This window comes from Eptatretus burgeri, chromosome 8 (genome assembly GCF_056783735.1).
Source record: "Eptatretus burgeri isolate ZD-2024b chromosome 8, Ebu_testis_v1, whole genome shotgun sequence".
In the NCBI taxonomy this organism is placed as follows: Eukaryota; Metazoa; Chordata; class Myxini; order Myxiniformes; family Myxinidae; genus Eptatretus; species Eptatretus burgeri.
This window is the reverse complement of record NC_140968.1, coordinates 14,336,184-14,360,333: the sequence shown is the minus strand read 5'-3', so window position 1 is coordinate 14,360,333 and position 24,150 is coordinate 14,336,184. Positions and strand designations below refer to the sequence as shown.

The 24,150-nt window shown below is 43.9% G+C and overlaps 1 protein-coding gene across 3 annotated transcripts in view; it reads right to left on the bottom strand.

Annotated features, from left to right (window-relative positions):
* Positions 1-9,630: 9,630 nt before the first annotated feature.
* The window catches only part of TNFRSF13B (TNF receptor superfamily member 13B), a 28,245-nt gene continuing 13,725 nt past the window's right edge, over positions 9,631-24,150 (bottom strand). For all 3 annotated transcript variants that reach the window (XM_085890991.1, XM_085890993.1, XM_085890992.1), the window contains exons 2-6: positions 22,950-23,056; positions 22,668-22,844; positions 17,356-17,481; positions 13,811-14,104; positions 9,631-11,568 (exon numbers count right to left, since the gene is read on the bottom strand). In XM_085890991.1, coding sequence (XP_085747117.1) covers positions 11,306-11,568; positions 13,811-14,104; positions 17,356-17,481; positions 22,668-22,844; positions 22,950-23,049 — 960 coding nt within the window. In that variant the 5' untranslated portion in view covers positions 23,050-23,056 and the 3' untranslated portion in view covers positions 9,631-11,305. The remainder of the gene's footprint in view (positions 11,569-13,810; positions 14,105-17,355; positions 17,482-22,667; positions 22,845-22,949; positions 23,057-24,150) is intronic.

Sequence of the window (24,150 nt, the reverse complement as noted above, 5' to 3'; positions counted from 1 at the left end):
ATTGCTCACCATCCCGCCAGTTGGTGCTTGTGGTGAGAGGAGTATTGAATGAGCCGCAGTCACAGCTGCAGAGTTTTGTTTGTTTGTTTGTTTCATAATTGTGTCTGAAGCAAGTGGGTTAACCCCCATGAACTCCTTGGACTTTGGGATCCCTGCAAAAAAAAATCCGACCGCTCGGGTATGTGGAGGTTTGAATGGCGACCGGTAAACCGACCGCTCGGGTATGTGGAGGTTTGTATGGTGGCCGGCAAACCAGCCGCTTGGGTATATAGAGGTTTGAATAGTGTCCGGTGAACCAGCCGCTCGGGTATATAGAGGTTTGAATAGCAACCGGTAAACCAGCCGCTCGGGTATGTGGAGGTTTGAATGGCGGCCGGTAAACCAGCCGCTCGGGTATGTGGAGGTTTGAATGGTGGCCGGGAACCCAGCCGCTCGGGTATGTGGAGGTTTGAATGGTGGCCAGTAAACCAGCCGCTCGGGTATGTGGAGGTTTGAATGGTGGCCGGTAAACCAGCCGCTCGGGTATGTGGAGGTTTGAATGGCGGCTGGTAAACCAGCCGCTCGGGTATGTGGAGGTTTGAATGGCGGCCGGTAAACCAGCCGCTCGGGTATGTGGAGGTTTTAATGGTGGCCAGAAAACCAGCCGCTTGGGTATGTGGAGGTTTGAATGGTGGCCGGTAAACCAGCCGCTCGGGTATGTGGAGGTTTGAATGGTGGCCGGGAAACCAGCCGCTCGGGTCTATGGAGATTTAAATGGCGGCCGGTAAACCAGCCATTCGGGTATGTGGAGATTTAAATGGCGTTCGGTAAACCAGCCACTCAGGTATGTGGAGGTTTGAATGGCGGCCGGTAAACCAGCTACTCAGGTATGTGGAGGTTTGAATGTCGGCCGGTAGACCAGCCGCTCGGGTATGTGGAGGTTTGTATGGTGGCCGAGAAACCAGCCACTCGGGTATGTGGAGATTTGAATGGTGGCCGGGAAACCAGCCGCTCTGGTATATAGAGGTTTGAATAGCGACCGGTAAACCAGCCGCTCGGGTATGTGGAGGTTTGAATGGTGGCCAGGAAACCAGCCGCTCGGGTATGTGGAGGTTTGAATAGTGTCCGGTAAACCAGCCGCTCTGGTATATAGAGGTTTGAATAGCGACCGGTAAACCAGCCGCTCGGGTATGTGGAGGTTTGAATGGTGGCCGGGAAACCAGCCGCTCGGGTATGTGGAGGTTTGAATGGTGGCCGGGAAACCAGCCGCTCGGGTCTATGGAGATTTAAATGGCGGCCGGTAAACCAGCCATTCGGGTATGTGGAGATTTAAATGGCGTTCGGTAAACCAGCCACTCAGGTATGTGGAGGTTTGAATGGCGGCCGGTAAACCAGCTACTCAGGTATGTGGAGGTTTGAATGGCGGCCGGTAAACCAGCCACTCAGGTATATGGACGTTTGAATGTCGGCCGGTAGACCAGCCGCTCGGGTATGTGGAGGTTTGTATGGTGGCCGAGAAACCAGCCGCTCGGGTATGTGGAGATTTGAATGGTGGCCAGGAAACCAGCCGCTCTGGTATATAGAGGTTTGAATAGCGACCGGTAAACCAGCCGCTCGGGTATGTGGAGGTTTGAATGGTGGCCGGGAAACCAGCCGCTCGGGTATGTGGAGGTTTGAATGGTGGCCTGGAAACCAGCCGCTCGGGTATGTGGAGGTTTGAATGGTGACTGGTAAACCAGCCGTTCGGGTATGTGGAGGTTTGAATAGTGTCCGGTAAACCAGCCGCTCGGGTATATAGAGGTTTGAATAGCGACCGGTAAACCACCCGCTCGGGTATGTGGAGGTTTGAATGGTGGCCGGGAACCCAGCCGCTCGGGTATGTGGAGGTTTGAATGGTGGCCGGTAAACCAGCCGCTCGGGTATGTGGAGGTTTGAATGGTGGCCGGTAAACCAGCCGCTCGGGTATGTGGAGGTTTGTATGCTGACTGGTAAACCAGCTGCTCGGGTATATGGAGGTTTGAATGGCGGCCGGTAAACCAGCCGCTCGGGTATGTGGAGGTTCTAATGGTAGACAGAAAACCAGCCGCTCGCGTATGTGGAGGTTTGAATGGTGACTGGTAAACCAGCCGCTCGGGTATATGGAGGTTTGAATGGCGGCTGGTAAACCAGCCGCTCGGGTATGTGGAGGTTTGAATGGTGGCCGGGAACCCAGCCGCTCGGGTATGTGGAGGTTTGAATGGTGGCCGGTAAACCAGCCGCTCGGGTATGTGGAGGTTTGAATGGTGGCCGGTAAACCAGCCGCTCGGGTATGTGGAGGTTTGAATGGTGACTGGTAAACCAGCTGCTCGGGTATATGGAGGTTTGAATGGCGGCCGGTAAACCAGCCGCTCGGGTATGTGGAGGTTTTAATGGTGGCCAGAAAACCAGCCGCTTGGGTATGTGGAGGTTTGAATGGTGGCCGGTAAACCAGCCGCTCGGGTATGTGGAGGTTTGAATGGTGACCGGTAAACCAGCTGCTCGGGTATATGGAGGTTTGAATGGCGGCCGGTAAACCAGCCGCTCGGATATGTGGAGGTTTTAATGGTGGCCAGAAAACCAGCCGCTCGGGTATGTGGAGGTTTGAATGGTGGCCGGGAAACCAGCCGCTCGGGTATGTGGAGGTTTGAATGGTGGCCGGTAAACCAGCCGCTCGGGTATGTGGAGGTTTGAATGGTGGCCTGTAAACCAGCCGCTCGGGTATGTGGAGATTTGAATGGTGGCCTGTAAACCAGCCGCTCGGGCATGTGGAGGTTTGAATGGTGACCGGTAAACCAGCCGCTCGGGTATGTGGAGGTTTGAATGGCGGCCGGTAAAATGGCCGCGAGGGTTCAAAGGGTTAACTGGAAGGTTAGCAATGACCGCATGTAAAGCTCATGCCAGGTGCTGAAGCTTTTGCCTCCCACGACAAATTGATCAAGAGTCTCGACATCTTGTTGATCTCGCACTTTTCGATCAATGAGATGTCAAAAAAATTCCTGCCCCAAGTGGTTGTGGCTGGCGGGATTGGCTCGGGGCACACATACTCGTCTCTGAGCCGTCTCGCCCGGGTTCAAAATGTCGACACAGCTACAAACGGTCATCCTGCTGTCTCTCAGGTAGGGTGAGGTATCGATGTGTGTGCTGTCCCTCGGAGAGACATTAAACTCGGTGTCCCATCTGCCAGCGTCAGTTGGTGGACGTTCAAGATCCCATAGTGTCCTTCATGAAGAGTATGAAAGCTGGAGATGGCATCCTGAACAAATGACAAATTCCTTCTCGAACACGCAGGGGCATGGCATCAGCGGCAGAGCCGCATCCTCATCCAATGATGCTACTGTCTTGTGCTGCGTATGAAAGGAGAAGATGGTTCCGCAGCAGATGAGATGGGCATTACGGAAGCTTCTGTAGGAGGGTCAAACAGTGATTTAATGTACTCGACCTGGAAGCAGTCGTCAATGATACCTCGAGTCTTGGCCTCAGAAGACTGCAAAAGAATGTTGTTACTGAAAGGCAATTCTGTCTGACATCTTGTTTGGTAACAAATACTGTATCTCCACCTCATGGCTGTGAGATGGAGTTTTCGTTATTGATGAATGATGTGTGAGACTAATGTCAGGCCATGAGACTAACGTGTAGGCCATGAGACTAATGTGTAGGCCATGAGACTAACGTGTAGGCCATGAAACTAACGTCAGGCCATGAGACTAACGTGTAGGCCATGAGACTAACGTGTAGGCCATGAGACTAACGTGTAGGCCATGAAACTAACGTCAGGCCATGAGACTAACGTGTAGGCCATGAGACTAACGTCAGGCCATGAGACTAACGTGTAGGCCATGAGACTAACGTGTAGGCCATGAGACTAACGTGTAGACCATGAGACTAACGTGTAGGCCATGAGACTAACGTGTAGGCCATGAGACTAACGTGTAGGCCATGAGACTAACGTGTAGGCCATGAGACTAACGAAAGATGATAGTTTTTGGTTGTGTTTTGTTACCTCCGCCACCGAAGGTCAAGGAGGTTATGTTTTCACCCCTTTCTGTCTGTTTGTTTGTTTGTCTGTTTGTTTGTTTGTTTGAATGTACAGGATATCTCAAAAAGTTGTCGACGGATTCGGATGAAACTTGGTGGACACGTTGGGCGTGTGACAAGGAACAATTGATTCGATTTTGGTGAAGATCCGGATCCGGATCTGACTACTCAAATTTTTTAAGTGATTCTTCACCATTGAGAGATGGGGCCAAAAACGATATATAGCAGGATATTTCAAACATGTATTGGGCCCGATATGTTCTCGTGGATCAGGCATTACGTGGCGGAGGTATGCGCTCTACTGAGTGCTCTTCTAGTTTTCTCTGTTTTCTCTGTTACAGCTTCTCCGGTTGACCCGAAATATTCACCATCGGTGCGACGTCTCATGCGGAATGTTTCATTGATAACTATGACATCATAGATCACGTGGTGTAGCAGTCATGTTGGAAAAAAAAGGAATAAATTTGGACCTCTGTTTCTCTGAAACCGCTCCATGGAAAAATTTAAAACTCCACCGTTGGAAATGTGTGATTTTTTTGTTTGATGATGTCATTGGTGGCTCCGTTATGACGTCATAATTGCATACATCGAATGCCTTATCCAATCAGTATGAAATATTTGGCGGTACATCTTGGGCTTCATCAATTGAAGTGACATTTTGCAATTACGTTCTGGTAGTCATGGGGAATATATGTTATAAGTTTCAACCTGATCGATCGCATGGTCTTGCAGCCAGAATTATTTACTTTTCATGATGTGTATATATATATATATATATATATATATATATATATATATATATATATATATATATATATATATATATATATATATGCATCAGGAAGAAGATAATTTATTTGGGGTCTCATGGTCACTTGACGGTTGCAATTCCACGGGGTTTCTGCATATCTCTCGGGATTGTGGATTGGATAGGTGACCATGACGGGCCATGACATGAGGGAGCTATTTTGATCACGTTTTCTTTGAACTTGGTGATGGCATGATCAGGGAGGGGAAAAGTGTTAAATGTTCCGCTGTTTTGATGTGGGAATGCCCATTTGTTTTATTAAGCAGGGGGAGGCCAAGTACAATAACTGTCAATGTTTCATTCTATTGTTACGTGTCCCCTTCAAGGCACTGGAGCGAGTGCACCAGTTACCTGGTGGATGTCACGGCAGAAAAGATTTAAGGACAATAATAAGCCCCGTTTGTTGCTTTACTGGTGAAACCAAAATTCAACAAGAGACGGAAGGATTTTTTATAAGTAATATTTATTAATCACTATTGTCTGTCTTTATGCCTGGTGGTGGCTTACTGGTTAGGGTGGCAGGCTTGGGATCCTAGAGTCCTGATTTCAAATTCTGCTTGGTTGTTGAATTAATGCCAGGTAGAGTTGACTTCGCCTGCCATCCTTCTGAGGTTGGCAAAGTGAGTACCAGCTTACTGGGGTAATTAGCCATTTGAGTATCCTGAGTCGGAGTTGTGACCCGTCCAGGACTGTGCTCCTCAGTCAAATGAAACTGCCTTGGCAGCTCTATGTGTCACACAAAAGGAACGGTTATTATTATTATTATTACTAGTGCGTGCCCGTAGGTGCGTGCCAGTATGTGCAGCTTCGTTCCTTCGCTCTCGTAAACGATGACTGGATTGGGGCATTATTTCATTTAGATCGGACCAACTGTATCATAAATAGCCATAACTTGGGAAACCCCTCGGAAACATACTCAGGTCCCCAACGTCAATTGTGACGTCATATCAAATGAAGAAGAAGAAGAAGAAGAATTGTGACGCCCCTCTCTCTCGCCCCCCCCCATCTTTCCCCCCTAGTCTCGCCCCCCCTCTCTCGCCCCTCTCTCTCGCCCCCACTCTTGAATTGTAACGCCTTCTCTCTCTCGCCCTCCTCTCTCCCCCTCTCTTGAATTGTGACGCCCCTCTCTCTCGCCCTCCTCTCTCGCCCCTCTCTCTGTAAATGTATTCACAAATGTCTACCAAGCACAACGATTAATTCAAACCTTGCGGAAAAACAGCTTTCAAACCATTGGGAAACAGTTGTTTCTCTTGGGAAAATTCAAACCTTGGGATAAATTAATAATTTGAACAATTAATTTAAACCTTGGGGAAAAACAGCTTTCAAACCTTGGGAAACACTTGGGAAACAGCTGAAACGGATGAAGAACGATATCAAACCTTGAAAAGGCACATACTCAGGTCCCCAGCGTCGATTGTGATGTCATAGCAAACGAAGAAGAAGAAGAAGAATTGTGATGTCAATCGTGCAAAAAAATAAATTAATAATAATGATCCATCTATAATTCCAGCAGTGTGTGTGTGTGTGTGTGTGTGTGTGTGTGTGTGTGTGTGTGTGTGTGTGTGTGTGTGTGTGTGTGTGTGTGTGTGTGTGTGTGTGTGTGTGTGTGTGTGTGTGTGTGTGTGTGTGTATGTGTGTGTGTGTCTGTCCGTCTGTTTGACTGTTTGTCTGCCACCACCGTTTCTCGACAACCGCCAGTCCGATCTGATTGAAACTTGCCAGGAATATTGCTGGGGACCCGTGGATGTGCCTTTTCGAGGTTTGATATTAATCGGACGAGCGGTTCTCAAGTTACGGCCATTTATCTGTCGATCAATATCTGCGAGAGAGGGGACGGGAGAGGGGGGTATGATAGTGGGGGCGAGAAAGAGGGCGAGAGAAGAGGGGAGAGAGGAAGGGCGAGACTAGGGGAAGAGGGGGGCAAGAGAGGGGGAGAGAGAGGGGCGAGAGAGGGGGGGATGAGAGTAGGGGGCGAGAGAGGGGGGGCGTGAGAGAGGGGGCGAGAGAGGGCTGCACATACTGGCACTCACCTACGGGCACGCACCTACGGGCCCGCCCCTACGGGCCCGTACGAGGAATAAATAAACATTAATTGTGACGTCATAGCACTGTGTCTTGTCATTGGTTGACAGATAAATGGCCGTAACTTGAGAACCGCTCGTCCGATTAATATCAAACCTTGAAAAGGCACATCTGCGGGTCCCCAGCAATATTCCTGGCAAGTTTCATTCAGATCGGACCATCAATCGTGCAAAAAAAGAAAAAAAGAAAAAAAGAAACAAATAAACATTAATTGTGACGTCATAGCACCGTGTCTTGTTCGACATTGGTCATCGCACCGTGTCATTGGTCGACAGATAAATGGCCGTAACTTGGGAACCGCTCGTCCGATTGATATCAAACCTTGAAAAGGCACATCCGCGAGTCCCCAGCAATATTCCTGGCAAGGTTCAATCAGACCGGACTGTCAATCGTGCAAAAATAAATAAATAAATAAATAAATAAACAAACATTAATTGTGATGTCATAGCACCGTGTCTTGTCATTGGTCGACAGATAAATGTCCGTAACTTGAGAACCACTCGTCTGATTAATATCAAACCTTGAAAAGGCACATCTGTGGGTCCCCAGCAATATTCCTGGCAAGTTTCAATCATATCGGACCGTCAATCGTGCAAAAAATAAATAAATAAATAAACAAACATTAATTGTGATGTCATTCGTGATGTCATAGCACCGTGTCTTGTCATTGGTCGACAGATAAATGGCCGTAACTTGGGAACTGCTGGTCCGATTGACATCAAACCTCGACAAGGTACATCCGCGGGGCCCCGGCAATATTCCTGGCAAGTTTCAATCCGATCGGACCGGCGATCGTCGAGAAACTGCGGTCGCATACAGACACACACACACACACATTGCTGGAATTATAGATAGAATATTATTATCCAGATCTGCATACGAGAATAAAAACAAAATTCTAAGTGATTCTTCACAATTGAGAGAGAAGGCCAAAAACGATATTTCGCACAATACCTCAAAAAGTTGTAGACGAGTTATGACAAAAGTTGGTGGATATGTTGGGTAGGTGACGAACAAGCCGATTAGATTTTGGTTCAGTTCTGGATCCAGAGTCCGACCTATCGGTGGGATACAAAATGTGAACTGGTCATCCTGGCCGAGGTATGCGCTCTACCGAGTACCCTTCTCGTTGCCCTCGCCACCAAAAGTGGGCAGAGGTTGTATTTTCACCCCTGTCTGTTTGTTTTTCTGTTTGTCTATGAGCAGGATGTCTCGATAACTTCTGGAGGGATTCGGACAAAACTTGGTGGACACGTTGAATGTGTGACAAGGACAAATTGATTCAATTTTGGTGAAGATCCAGATCGGGATACAAGAATGAAGAAAATTAATTAAAAGTAATTCTTTACCATTGAGAGATGGGGCCAAAAATGATCCATAAAACGATATCTCAAAAGGTTGTGGATGGAATTATGACAAAACTAGGTGAATGAGTTGGTTCGGTGACAAGAACAAGCTGATTAGATTTTGGTTCAGGAAGATCCAGATCCAACCGATCAGTGGATACAAAACGTAAACTTTTAATCCTGACAAATCTCACGCTCTCACTATCTCTCTCCGAAAGGACTGGCTGGCAATCCCTCCCATCCACTTTCTTAACAATACTCTTGAGGAAGTTCAGTCATTCACACTCCTGGGTCTCACAATCAGCCATGATCTTCCTTGGGCAAATCACATTTCAAAGTTGGCCTCCAAAGCCAGCTGTCGACTGTGCATCCTCCATCGTATAAAGTCCTTTCTTGGCACACCTGAAGTCCTACGCACCTATTACGCAACTTGATGGAGTACTGCTCTCCCATCTGGGCTGGCTCCCCTGCACACATTTTGCTCAGCTTGATGCCATGGAAACCAAGACCTTCAAGATCATTGGGATCTCCCACGCTAAAGCCGAGTCTATGGGCCTATCACTTAACTACCGCAGACATCTTGGTGGTCTCTCTGTGTTCTACTGCCTCCTTTCTGGTCTTTCCCTTCCCCTTTCACCCTCTGCTCTTTCCGTGCTTTGTCCCCCCCCCCCCCCCCAGGTTTCTGCAGGGCTCACACGGCCCAACATCAACCCTCTTCTGGTGAACCTGTGTAAATCCAGGATCATTGCTCACCTCCACCTATTTGTTCCTCTTTTTTCCTACCTGTGGAATCAACTTCCACATCCTCTTCAATCTCATTCGTCCCTCCAGGTCTTCAAGACAGCTGTTCACCACCATCTCAGATCGTCCTCAATCCAAAACCATGATCTTCTCTACCCTCGTTAACCCCAAACAAACACCTCCTCCTTCAAATTTTCCAGTTTTTCCTCCTTCCAGTTGCCTTCTGTATCCATCTTGTCCACCCCATGCATACGTGTGTTGAGTCCTGGTTTTTTTTTTTTTTTTTTCTTCTGTTACATCCTGATCCATTCAGTGTACTAGCTCTTCCATGAGTGTCAACTATATCTACATGAAGGAAACTGTTCAGCTTGGTGAGCAGTATGTTGTCGACTGCGTGCCGTTCTAGTTCCCCTTGTGGAAGGCAAGTTTCACCACCGAGTCCCCGATGAAGACCACTCTAGGGTCGAAACGTCATCGGACCTAACCCTTGCCTTTTCTGGGCAGCTGTGCCCAATTATTAGCTCCCAACAAACTACCACCAATTTTTGAGTTTAATTTTTCTGTTTTTTGTTTTTTTTTCTAGTGAAAGTGTGCGCCAGGTAACAAAACGAAGGTGACGTATTGAAATCAAGAGACATTTATTGAGTAATCGATAGAAATGAAAAACAAAATATCTCAACACACCAGTAAATCTGATTCATTGTGTCAGTTGTTGAACTCAAACGTCATCCTTCGGAAGTCCATCAGGGGGCATCGTGAGACCAAAGGTGTCCTGTACGACAGGACAACGCAAGAAGATCGTTCCGCCGAAACGCCAGCAATCGATTGATTCCCGCTATCATCAGAATTCGTGCCTCGTGTCTCATGTCCATCAGAGCTAACCATTGACTTCTCAGCACGACTTGTTGGCAAACAAAACGTACTATCATCGGCCCAAGGGACAATACACATGTTACATATGCAACCATGCACACGCCCCCTTCTTTTCCCTGTGATATGGCACGTACCCCCCTCCTCAACCGTTTTCTTATTTTTCTGAACGTCATCTTGTCAATTTACCCCACACTCCATGTCGTTGTCCTTTGCAAGTGAATCATGTCGATGGCGCCTAATTTTACTCAAGAGAGTAGTACAAACATATCAGTCAGTTTGAAACTGCCCACGAATCAGTAGGTCAGTAGGTTATCCATCATGGAATACAAAATTTCCCCTCCAACAAAAAAAAAAACTCTGCAATACAAAACTAACTAACCAGCACATCACTTAGAAGGATCACAAGCAACAACGTTTCAAAAGGGACTTGTAGAGGTCAAGAACTTTCATTGCCTTTCAACGTTACAAATACAAGTCAACAACATCAACATAAAACTCAATCTCTCGAGGCTGTTCAGTGACGTCGATCAATTTTAAAATATGCTCACACGACGAGACCTTCGGCAAGAACTGCTTTACACATTTTAAATGGAGGTTTCCGCAAATATTTCTGGTGTTGGCTTAAATGGCTGGAGTGGTGGGCTTGTGGATCCTATTGGGATCCTGAGGTCCTGAGTTCAACTCCCACTTGCCTGCTCAATTAATACCAGGTGGGCTTGAACTCTGCCTGTCATTCCTTCAGGAGTTGGGAAAATGAGTACCAGCTTGCTGGTATCCTGTGTCAGAGTGGTTACCTGTCCAGGATTGGGTCTAATTGTCCAGGAGGCTGCTCAGGTGGCACCAGTGCTCTGCACAGAGTATGGTCCCAATGGATGGATGGATTATATGTATTTGGAGGTCCTATATAGATTTGATCCTTTTATTTATTTTTTTCTCAAAGCCGTCTCAGAAATGTTTAACCTTTGTTCCCACCTTATCCAGATTCTGCTGTCGACCCCAACTGGCGATTGCTCAAGAAAGAAGACATAAAATACAGTGTTAGTGACAATCTTGATGGTAGGTATACAAAATAAAGGGAATTTCTTACTACCTCCTCAACCATTTCCCGCACACCCACCTCCATTATTTTCCCTCCCAACCTTCTCTCCAGTATCACCCCCTTTCTTTTCTCAATCTAAATCCCCCCCCCCAATCCTTAACAAGTTTAGTAATATGAAGATAACTCCTGAAGGCAAGAGGAGTGTGTGTGTACATTCTTGGAAGTCACAAAATGTTATAATTCGAACAATTTTTAGTTGCGATACCCCACCTTTGGAAAAAAACTTTTAAACATTCACTGTAACAGACCACAAAGACCAACCTTCAAAAGCACCTTCCCATTGATTGCTCTTATTGAAGGTGTACTTTATCTATAATATTAGTTTTATTCTCCACTGCCACGTCCTTTCTCAATTAGACAGAAACCCGCCGGGCTGTCTCGGGCTCCAATGCACGTGCTTTCGTGTCGTTTCACCGGCATGTCGTGGGAGATTATCTCCTTCCCACAGTCTTCCAGGTTCATAGCAGGTCCCACAACAGAACGCGGCTTGAATGTGTACGACAACAGCACTGTGTCTGGGGCATTGTGTGTACTGTTTTCTGCTGGCTCGCACATTCCAGGGAGAAGAGGAAGCTGGAATGTCAGATCTGAGAAAAGTAAAAGTGAATTTAGAATATTATAGCTTTGAGCAAAGACCTTGCATCTCTCCCATAATGACAAAATCCCATGCTGATTTAATTAAACAAATGACGAGAAAGTACTTCTTATAACTTCGGCAGAGACGGACATTGTTCATAAAAAAATAAAAATAAAAAAATCTCCAAACCCAAGAGTGCAATGAAACAGGATGACACACTTTGGTTGGTTCTAAAATCTAAAGGCCTCAATAACAAGTGTCAAGACGATTGTCTTCCATAATTAAAATCGCCTTTCATGAATGAAAATATTGTTGTCGAGCCATTTGTTTTCTGACCAAACTCGTGCTCTCTGTGTCTCTGTCTGTGTCTCTGTCTGTGTCTCTCAACCAGCTGGTCGCACCTCCCACATGACCAAAACCACCAACACACCATGAAGGAAGGAAATTTATATTTGCACCACAAAAGTGGAGAGGGACATAAGAAGGGTAACAGAAATATGCTTAAATATCATAAAACTGATGAGAGCAAAGCAACACTTCTCAGATTTTTCGGAGGAAAAGTCTTCTTTTTTATGCAGCACAAGGCTGTGGGGTAGCATCATTGACTGAGGGCACAGCTGTGCCAATGATGCAATGCCCTCTCTAGGTTAGAGCAATCATTTGTAATTTGGCCATGGTGATGGCGATAGCTCGCCTACTCTTTGTGAAGGACATTGTGGAATCTTTAACTTACACCAACTACTGCCGGCTGACGAGACGTCGGTTTAACATCCATCCGAGGGACGGCGCACACATTGATGAATGGCACCCTGGCAAATATTAATATATATATATATATATATATATATATATATATATATATATATATATATATATATATATATATATATATATATATATATATATATATATATATGGACAGGTAAAGTGCCTTCACAAGGTATTCACACGCTTTGGCTTTTTCACATTTTGTTGTTACTGCCTGAACATAAAATTGAATAAATTGAAATTGTCCCCGATCTGCTCAAAATACCCTATAAAGACAAAGTGAAAATGTGTTTTTACAAAATTTTCCACTTTCATTAAATATGAAATACAGAAATAAAAAAAACTTACATAAGTATTCAACCCCTGAGTCAATATTTTGTCGAAACACCTTGAGCAGTGATTACAGCTTCGAGTCTTCTTGGACGTGTCTGTATGAGCTTTGCACTTCTGGATTTGGGGATTTTCTTCCTTTCTTCCTTGCACATTTGCTCAAGCTCTGTCAAGTTGGATGGGGAGCGACGATGAACAGCAATCTTCAAATCTTTCCACAGATTCTCAATGTGATTCAAGTCTGTGTGTTGGTTGGGCCACTCAAGGACTTTCACGTTCTTGTTCAGAAGCCATTCCAGTGTTGCTTTGGCTGTATGCTTGGGGTCATTGTCCTGTTGGAACGTAAATCTTCACCGCAGTCTAAGCTCTTTTTCAGTCTGAAGCAGGTTCTCCTCAAGGATTTGCCTGTATTTGGCTCCATTAATTGTTCCCTCTGTCCTTACAAGTCTCCCAGTCCCTGCCACTGAAAGGCGCCCACAAGGCGTGATGATGCCACCACCATGTTTCACAGTAGGATGGTGTTCGATCGGTGATGAGTTGTCAACGACAGGTCCTAATACAGAAATGTTTCTTTTTAAATCAAGTCCAATCAATTGAATTGGCCACGGGTGGACTCTAATCAAGTTATAGAGACACATCTCAAGGTTGGTCAAAGGAAATTGGATGTGCCTGAGCTGAATTTGAAATGTCACAGCAAAGGGATTGAATACTTATTGACAGAAGACATTTCAGATTTTCATTTTTAATTGATTTGTAAAAAAAATTCTAAAAAACAAAGAATTCCATTGACATTATGGGGTGTTTTGTGTAGGTTGGTGACAAAGCAATCTCAATTTAATCCATTTTAAATTCAGGCTTTAACACAACAAAATGTGACAAAGTCAAGGGCTGTGAATATTTTCTGAAGGCAGTGTGTGTGTGTGTGTGTGTGTGTGTGTGTGTGTGTGTGTGTGTGTGTGTGTGTGTGTGTGTGTGTGTGTGTGTGTGTGTGTGTGTGTGTGTGTGTGTGTGTGTGTGTATAAATATATATATATATATATATATATATGTATTTCCAATTTTTATTTATTTACAAGGCACTCTGATGTACAACACCACCTCGGATTACAGAGCAATCCAAACTGTCTCTAATATTTATTTGCAAGTTGACTTACCATCATTGTTCATTGCTGGTGGGTTGAGATGAGATCCAGACAGGTTTCTGGAATGTGTCATGGACACCTTTCCTGGTTGGCTCATACTTGACCTCTTTCGGCGACGAAAAGCCAGAGTGGCAAGACCACAAAAAATCGAGATCAGAAGAACTGCGAGGAGTGGGCCAGCCAACATTAATCCGCTGTAGCCTCCAGATGATGGTTGCGTGATCGCTTTTTCACCTCTGACCCCAGTGATCGAACGTATCTGGCGATGCAATTGTGATCCTTCGAGAGGGGTGCTGTTGCCTTTCTCTGCACAACAAAACATACAACATTGATTTGCGAAACCTCTTATAACTTGAGGTTTAAATTTCCCACCATTTTCCTTCTAATTTCAAACGTAATTTCTGCAATTAACAAACAGCGATGACGACGAGTCGTTAATGGGCTTAATTATTCCAACTTTGTTCGACTGAACATGTGAGAGCAGGAATTTGGAATTTGGCCAGGGTGCCGACGATAGCTTGCCTACTTTTCGCAAAAGACACCAATGGGATTTTTAATGTCTTCCAAATACTGCTAACAAATAGGACGCCCAGGTCCACGTGCATTCCACGGATGCAACATACATTGATGAATCAGCTTGCGGACAAAATACTGGGATGACAGTTTATAGCTGGATCGAGAATCGAACCAAAGTTGGACAACTCAGAGGCGAGTGTTAACAGACAGTACAAAAATGAATAAATAAATAAAACTATGAAAAACGGTTGTTGTGAAGGGAAGTGGTAATATTAATTTCAACACAATATGCTTCCCACAGTCGGCTCCTCTTGACATGACTCTACCCCGAGGGCACCCTGACATGGCAATCTCAATAATGTCAACTCTTTGACCAGACGGCAGAACTAGTTTAGATTCGGTATCTGATTACGTAGTGCGAAAGTGGTCATACGTGACCTTTACGTAACTTCTAACTTTCCTCGATCAACTCCCTCAAATGTCATCCGAATCACACGATGACAATTGCAGAACCACTAATGATTCACATCAAACAATATGCACACGATGCATATGCCATGCTCAGAAATTTTAACGTGTATTTTTGGAGAGACGGGGATTAACACATGATGTTTCCAAAAACTGAGGAATCATCAAAATTTCAGGGTTGATTAATGTGTGCAGCCTCGAGTTTAAACTATGGAAATAAAAAATAAGGTGATTGGTCATTTAGGAATAACACATATTTATAACAAAATGATGCAGACAATAAAACAGCATTATAATTCGTTTGCAATGCTCGGAAATATTATTTGAAGGAGGTGATGCAATTGGTGGGTAAGATAATGGTGGGGGGGGGGGGGACATTTCAATGTGACCAAAACAGCATGTTCTTTTTACGTGTGAACGTGATGACCCCTCTGAGTAAACATGGCCTAAGTTTTTACTGGATAGAAAAACAAATCAAGAATGAATGAAATTAACTTTTTTTTTTTTAAACAGAGATAGAAGACAAATGGTAAAATGGGAGTAGGTTTGGGTTAGGTTCTGAAAATCTCCATTTAAAATGCTCTTTGAATTAGATACTCAGAATAGTGTAAAGATATACTGTGTGTGTGTGTGTGTATATATATATATATATATATATATATATATATATATATATATATATATATATATATATATATATATATATATATATATATATATAGTTGCTTGCAGAAGGCAAGGCCCATTGTGCTTGCATTCGGCAAACAGTTGTCCTTCGCAAAGCGTAGGCGAGCCATCTCTGGCGTCACGGCTAAATTTCAAATTCCTGCCCTAATTACTGCTGGGAAGGCAACAGCAAATCACCCAGTGTATCTCTAGCCAATAAAACTGCTTCAGCAGCACCGATGCTCTGTAAAAGAGTCTGGTACATCAGAATAGGTATACAATAGAAAACAACATGTATATATATATATATATATATATATATATATATATATATATATATATATATATATATATATATTTTTTTTTTTTTTTTTTTTTTTTTTTTTTTTAATCAACACTAGCAAGTTTCCCGTGCCCGTATCAGATTATAAACGGGTTAGGGATGGAGGAAGAAAAAAATGCAAAAGTCCTCTGTCATCGAGCTGGCAAGCTGGGAGCAACAATTCACATTTATTGCCACATCTGATACAATTTAAATGCTCTAATGGTGGCGAGATCCTCCATTTGAAACTGTTTGTTTGACATATGTAGCTTGTGGGTGCCTGGGGTCGGTAATAATTACTTGTATTGGTGTCAAAGCCAGTGACCAATTACAAATTAATAGTAGCATAACTAAAGGCCAAATCACATCTCTCACCCATAATTGGAGGGAACAACCAAGCAGTTGTCATGTTATCAATTAACCCAAGCTGTGACCGGGACTGTATAACTCATGATCTCACTGTTCTACCAGGCCAAAGAAAGCTGTATCAAGGTCCACTGAGGCTCTTGCACAGTTGCAGACATTTACAAGTAGCACATGCATGAGTTTTCGTGTACGTTGTCCTTGTGATTGTCTGTGGTGGATTGTTGGTGTTTCCCTCTTCTCCACTGTTCTTTTTGTTCTATTGTGTCCTGGTCTGTTCAGTGTTCGAGCTCTTCCACGAGCCTTGACCCTGTAAACAAATAAAAACTCCAATGCTACGCACCCCCCCATCAGCCACTGAACTAGTTTCATCACCTATGGGAGAGTTATCAGTGACAGCGGAGACAGAAACGCACACCACAGAGGCTGCCAAGCATATACCATGTGCAATGCCGATAGCAATCAACCTATGAATACTCAAGTCCCAATCACATCTCTCACCGGTAATTGAAGGGAACAATTTGTTCTTTGCTAGTCTATATAATCTACGTAATCGTTTTTCAAGGTCTATGGAAACGAATGTATTTTGATACGATAACCCAAATGAGGAAGTTCGTTATTAAGCTCCTTTTATGGTTGCATATTTATTACCAAGAGCATTTTATTGTCAGGAATGTCCTATTACCTGAATCTGCTAATAAAAGTTGGGTCGGCTGATTCAAGCATAATCATGAATTAGCAATCCCCAAACATATAATGAAAGCTTAAGATGTGTGGAGCAACCAAGATTGGAAGTTCGTAGAAAAGACATTGCTGAAAAACCTGCTTTGTCAATAGACTCCTTAGTTGGATTTTGTCAAACTATTTGCATGTGAAGAAACTGTCGTCGCATGATAGGTGCATCTTTCATGCTTAAGTACTTTCTACACGGTCGGAAAGCTTCTGTTCAATGTTCCGTGAAAAAAAAAAACTATTTCAAGTTTTTTTTTTTTTATGAGAGCATATATACGTTGGCTTCACAAAGTGTGTTTATGTAAAATTGTAGAAAGGCACCATCTTGAAAAATGCATAAAAGCAAAATGTATGACCTCAGTGTTTTCCGTTTGCACATGATCATTTAAAAAAAAAATTATCTCCCTGTTTTACATCAATGGCATGAACACAAAAAGTGAGAAACAACAGTTGTTCATAAGTGTTTTTTCTTGCATGGTGTGCTTCTCACCGCAGTATGTGTCGCACTGACGTGGGTGCTGCCCACATACGCTTTCACAGGACACGCAGTGACGGAGCAGGACATCCCAGTAGGCGTCACTGTTCGCACCTTCCTTGCACATTGAGTTCCGATTACCTGGGGTATATGTGTAAAATGCTTATTGACACCAGCTTCTCTGCCATGTCAAATTCCGTTTAATAATTTAGGCAAGATTAAAGTGTGGCACAGAGATCTATCTGTGCAGGTGGTGCAAATATTCCTGCAGAGATTAGAGGACTGTCATTCACCAAATGGATGCCACTGATGAAATTATCAGACATCTGCATGTACAGTGGGAAATGACATTCATCAGATCTATGTACATCTGTACAGACCATTCTACAGATGCAATTATATATACATGTATATACTGTATATGAAAAACATTGACCCACTCACATCTCTTATTTGTGAATGGAGGGAATAACCAATTAGCTCTCACCTAATCAACTAAACCCAGGTGGTTAGGATTATAAAAATAAATAAACTTCTCCCATTCTCTTCTCACCAAAAAAGTTACATAAAGTAACCATGAAAGGCTACACAAGGTAAGCCATTTGTTGTTTCAAACAAATTCCCAGAGTTCCCTCACAGCTGTAAAGGCACTCACAAATAGTACACACATGAGAATTTCAATGCTACACACCCCCTCAGCTGCCGGACCGGTTTCATCACCAGATATAGCTAACTTCACCAAATATACAAATCTACATACACACTCCATGATATACATCCTATAGCTTAAAACAAGCGATTTTGATGCATATACCCTGTATTGTTGTTTAGAGAGTTCATTCCGATCATCTAACAACAAAGCTTTTTTTAAAAAATTTTTGATTTTTAACAAAGAAAACAAAGATTTTGAATATCTCATTTAATTAGGCCGTGATGATCTTTGGCGATCGGGACAACTGGTGCATTTTAAACTCAGGCCATTATAAATTCCACAGGCTGTAGCTTGAAAATGGCAAGTCATATAGTACAAGTTAAACAAATAAATTAAGTGAAAGCCAGATCAGATATGCATTGAATGATGTAAGTTAGAGGGGTGAAAAAAAAACGAGATTTGGAGTTGTTACGGAACTCGTGGGGCAGTTGTACCATCATGAACTATGGTAAATCCATATATACAATGCCTGCCACGCAACCCTTGTGCCGCCATTTCCAAGCCGCCACATGCCAATGTGTAAACCCCCAACAACCACCTCACAATTAGGAGGTAAGTTGTTTTGCTGTTTGCTTGTTTGTTTGTGACCTCGCTGCTTTGAGCTCCTAAAGTTAATTGCAATGAAACTTTCCACGATCAAGTTTTTAACCACAATGCCCCTGAATAGTGGTTTCAAAGTCACGAGGAGGTCATTTGGCCCATCATTGCCCTGTTGCACACCCGAGGAAATTTCTTTGCTACAGCTTCACTCCTTTACACCATTTAGACACCATTACACCATTGAGCTCCTTAGACCCTTGAAACCCCTTAGACATTTACATCCTTTCGACACCTTCACACCCATTTCGACCCTTTTGAGACATACACTTTCTTTGACCCTTTTGACACTTTTCAGATATACTGTATAGACTTTTTAAGACCATTTGGACACTTTTAGACTATTTGGATACTTTAAACCCCTTTTGCTCTTTCATCCTTCGATCCCCTTTATGACACCTAAAATACTTTAGACCCCTAGACCCTTTATACCGCTAAAATCCATTCAACGGGTCAGACCATTAGACCCATTTTGACGTTTTAAGACCCTTAAGCCCTATTACACCCCTTAGGAAATAGAAAATAGAAAAAAAATTCCCCCAAAAATAGTTTTTGATGACGTATTTTTTGCATCACAAGTTGCAATGATGAATCAAAACGGATATATCAAAGTGAAACTGAAACTACTGATCTATGGATCATCGGATGGGAAACCAGGATGAAATTCTGTGAGAAATACCGAAAGCAAAGCTATGGGAAGTATCGAGAGAGGGGGCAGGTTGTGGACTTAAGAAGCGATGTTGAGAGGGCACAGTGCTTGTAAGTGGTCGGTTTGCATGGAAAGAACTTCGGTGATCTTCCTTCAGGCGGTAGGCCCAAAACGTGCCTAAATCTGTTTCCCAGCCGAGGTTTCATAATTTAACCCTCACTCCCAAGGAGTACTTCAGTGGAAGAACAAGCATGGATTAAAAATCTTCGCTGGTGGAATGGAACAACGTTGCTGAGATTACCAGCTCCACCGACTGCGATACTGCTCTCTGAATATTTGTACTGAATTCCTCTTTCTACCAATGCGAACTGAAAAAAATTGCCCATTTCAGGTGAGACATCTACAAACCCAACAGTGATAGGCACCCTGCTAATTTTTATACATGTGTATACATATATATATATATATATATATATATATATATATATATATATATATATATACTTTTACTTTTATGGCCCCCACTGAATCCTAACTTATTGTGGGGTCAGCTGCGAAAGTGATACCTCTCTATCCTAAGCATCCTCTGTTTGCATACCACCTCTCTCATGTCCCTCTCCACCACCTCCTTCCACATCATTCTTGCTCACACCTTCCATTCTGACTCACTATCCATATCAAAGATGTGCTTGATCACATCCTCCTACTCCTCCTTCCTCAGCACATTCCCCAACCAACACAGATGGTCTTCCCAGGTCTCTTTGCTAATGTCCGTTACTCCTGCCCACATGATATTCTTATTCCTTTCTTTCAGAATCCACATCACCATCCGCTGCAGCAATCTCTCTTCTTCAGCTTCCACTCAATATAGGAAAACCGATTTATAACCTTTTTAAAATCTATATATATATATATATATATATATATATATATATATATATATATATATATATATATATATATATATATATATATATATATATATATCTCTCTCTCTCTCTCTCTCTCTCTCTCTCTCTCTCTCTCTCTCCCACTCCTCTCTCTCTCCCTCTCTCTCTCTCTCTCCGTCAATGTCCCCAAAAACCACGAGGATCCTTCTCACAGAGCTGTCAAAATTGACTAACTGTGTGAGCAAATTCAACAGAAAGATTTGAATGAATGTTGGCTGCAGGATTGTGAAGCCAATTATGATGGCCAATCATCCAAACGATTGACCGCATGGTGAACTGAACACCAGCACACAGTGAGGGGCTAAAGACGGGCTTTCCTTAGTGGCCACACACACAAACACACCAACACAACTTCGCATGGAGTCAGGCATGCGTCCTAAGTCAGGGTCAACCAAGGTGAGCTATGAAATAATCGAGGCCTGGTGGTTGGGTGAGAAGTCAATACACAGGCATTCTTCGACTTGAATCCCACATGCCAGGCATTGTGTCGTCAACTACAATGCCAACAAAAGCCAAAATGTTCAGACAATGCTGGCGTCAATGAAGCACCATTGCAAGAGAATGTTCACAACACAGGACCAGGAGGGCAAGAGGAGAATTCTAACACAAGAAACACTGTAATTGGCGAGGATACCGACCAATCCACAATGTACAGTCATTCCCACTGGAACCGAACGCGGTGTCGTGTTTGAAGAAGGGATCGAGTCTGTCCTTGAAATGTCAGGCAACCATAAATCATTTTTATTATTTACTGCTCAGTGTGCTGGATTTTTCTAACAAATGACATATATATATATATATATATATATATATATATATATATATATATATATATATATATATATATATACATACATACATACACATGACTTAGGGCTTAATGAGGGGTGAGGGTTAATTATTCATTCGTTATCTCGTAAATAAATGTTAGCGTATGTTTTTTGTGACTCCAGTTAGTAACAACCAGGATTGCATATACAGGAATCTGCTTGTCGCCCTAGCCCCTGTGTTATCATTTCTGACATGTCAACATGTATGACTTGGGACACTGCTTGGTTAGTAACTTAGTTGCCACGGGAGCGCATGTGTGACCACCGTGGAGTAAGGTGGAAGCCTCGCAGCAGGGGATCGCATGGCGGTGACAATATAAGTGAGCCGAAAGTCGGAGCTTGGAGTCGAGGAGGGGGAGTCAGCACCAGTGACGAGCCACCAGAGTCAAGGGTGAGTTACAAAGACTGTAGAGTTTGCTTGAGACCAGTCAAGAGTGGTCTCAGGAGTGAGAGTCAGTCAGAGCCGACGATGAAGTCGTGCCATGCTGAGTCATGCATTCCAGCTGCAGCAAGATCCATTCCAGTTGCATCAAGAGCCACGAGGTCCCACTTACGAGTACATTGGTGCCTCACAGGCACCTCAAGGAAAGCTCTTCTCCACATCCACCTATATCTCTGTTCTATTTCTTTCGGCTGTCCTGGGTCCCTTGGTACTGGGTCCCACACACGAGTCTACGCACATGATAAGTTCCGTTCAAGGTTGAGGTGTGGAGGTATTTTATGTGTTGTTAAACATGTTGACCTCTTTATTCGTTGATACATTACTACGTTCCCATCCAAGTTATTGGTCATTGACCGTTTTGTGTCTTAAAGCATTATCGTTGTAGATATTGAGCCGTGGAATCACCTTTCAGGACAACCAAAATTGCCCTGATAACAGTATGCTCACACCGAAACCACTGCGCAGCCAAATTAATTAACTGTAACCTTATTGCATCATGGAGTTGCCAGGTGTGCACAGTACACCTCCTCTTGGTTTGCTGTCTGCAGTCCTGTTTCCGATATATGTCGATTCTAGTTAACTTGCTCCTTCTGGCGGGTAGTGTAAAGTAGATAGACAAGTAATGATAAACAGGTTACATCTCTATACTCAAGGAATGTGTCACCAGTGACAGAAAAGGGTAAAGTTACGAATATAGAGCCATCGAAAGGTCTGGGGACCTTCTGAGCAACAAAGGGAAACAATGTGCAGCGTCGTGGGTTCACTCGTTTCCGAAATAAATATCTTATTCCTCACCAGGCATGAACACATACCACACAAGTAAAATCATTAGCCTTTGTGTTTCAATAACCTGTCAGACCATGCTTTCTCTTTTGATCTTTCACCAGGCAGATACGTTTCAGGTCATTAAATTCCATCGTCATTGAATGTTGCTGAACGTCTTCGAATTCCGTTTCATTTTCAAGTCGTATTGTTGTTACCATCATGTAATGTTGACACTTCAGCACATGTGTTAACCCTTGTTCTCCCATGCCGTTTAAATGAGATTGATGAGTGCGAACGAAAGGAAACGATGTGTCACAATTTTGATTGTCTAACGAGAGACGTCATTCCCAGCGTGTAGACTTAGGTGGAGGCGTTTCCTTACTGTCGACCGACGACCTCTCGGTAGCGTGCAGTGCCTGTTGCCTCTGCTTTCGCTGCAACCTCTTGCAAGCCCGCAGATCTTTGGAGCAGACTCGCGAGCAGCGACGCTTTTCCCTGGCGGATCCGAGCCGAAGTGTCAAGTCGCTCTTGCGTCGCCCTGAGTCGAACTGCGGTGAAGCTGAAAGCCAGCAGAAATATGAGTAACTGAACTTTCACTATGTGTTAGTCCGGTTGGTAGTTCAAGATTAAATATAGAGTATTTTTTTAGAATGTTATAGGTCACCTTTTCCGTCCTTTGGCTGAACCACGAGTCCGATCTGCTCCCTGCATGCATGCAGATCTTCAGCACATCTCTTTCGGTTTCGGCAACGGCGACGCGTCATGAAGACCCTGTGCACAGCATACGGAGCAGGAAATTTGACATCACACTCACCCACGGCAGAGTCGTTGAAATCACAAGGACCTTTGCCAAACTCCAAATTTTCTGCACAGGTATCAAACCGACATGACATTACCCACCTCATCATAATGATCCTGGCTCATCAAAAAAAACACCTGATGAGTTTCCAACAGTTCAGGATAAAGGCACATTCTTATAAAGGAGAGCATGGATGGGTGTTTAACCACCACATCGTGAACGGAACAATTGACTGAAAGCCCTAACTTAAAGTGAAAGACGGCCTACACCTCCTGCTAGCACCGTACCTGACCAAGCCAAAACCAAAAGAACAGTAACAATGACAGAGGTGGAAAGTTGGAAAGAGGTGGGCTTGGAGAGGGTTAATGGGGTGAGTAAATATCATAGATGAGTTGTGGATGAGGCTGAGGGATGGTGGTGAAGAGCTGCTGTTTTGAAGCCCTGGAAGAAAGAATGACAGTGAAGAGTCTGAGGAAGTTGGTACAACATGTGTGGGGGGGGGGGGGGGAAGTAATGAATGAGTAGAGGTGAGCAGTGAGTGTGGGTTTTAGAGCTTTCATCAGAAAGGAGCTACTGGCAGGGATCCTGTGTGCCATGCAGAAACCTGGAGGATGGGCTAGGGGCAGTGCACAGAAAGGGCAGAGGGTGCAAGACCAGAAAGGAGGCGATAGAAGACAGAAATACCACTGACCTGTCTGCGATGTGAAATTGATAGGCCTATAGATTGAGCTTTGTTGTGGGAGATTCCAATGATCTTGAAGGCCTTGGTTTCCACGGCGTCAAGTTGAGGAAGGTGTGCGGCAGGGGCGCCAGCCCAGAGAGGAGGACAGTACTCCATCAAACTGTGGACGAAAGCCTTGTAGGTGGATAGGAGTTCAGGTGTGCCAAGGAAGGACTTTGTACGACGGAGGATGCCCAATCAACAACTGGCTTAGTAGACCAAGTTACATATATGGTTCGCCTAAGAAAGGCCATGGCTGGTGGTGAGGCCCAAAAGTGACTGAACTTCTTCAAGAGGATTGATAAAGAAGCGGATGGGAAGGTTCACCAGACGGTCTTTTCGTTG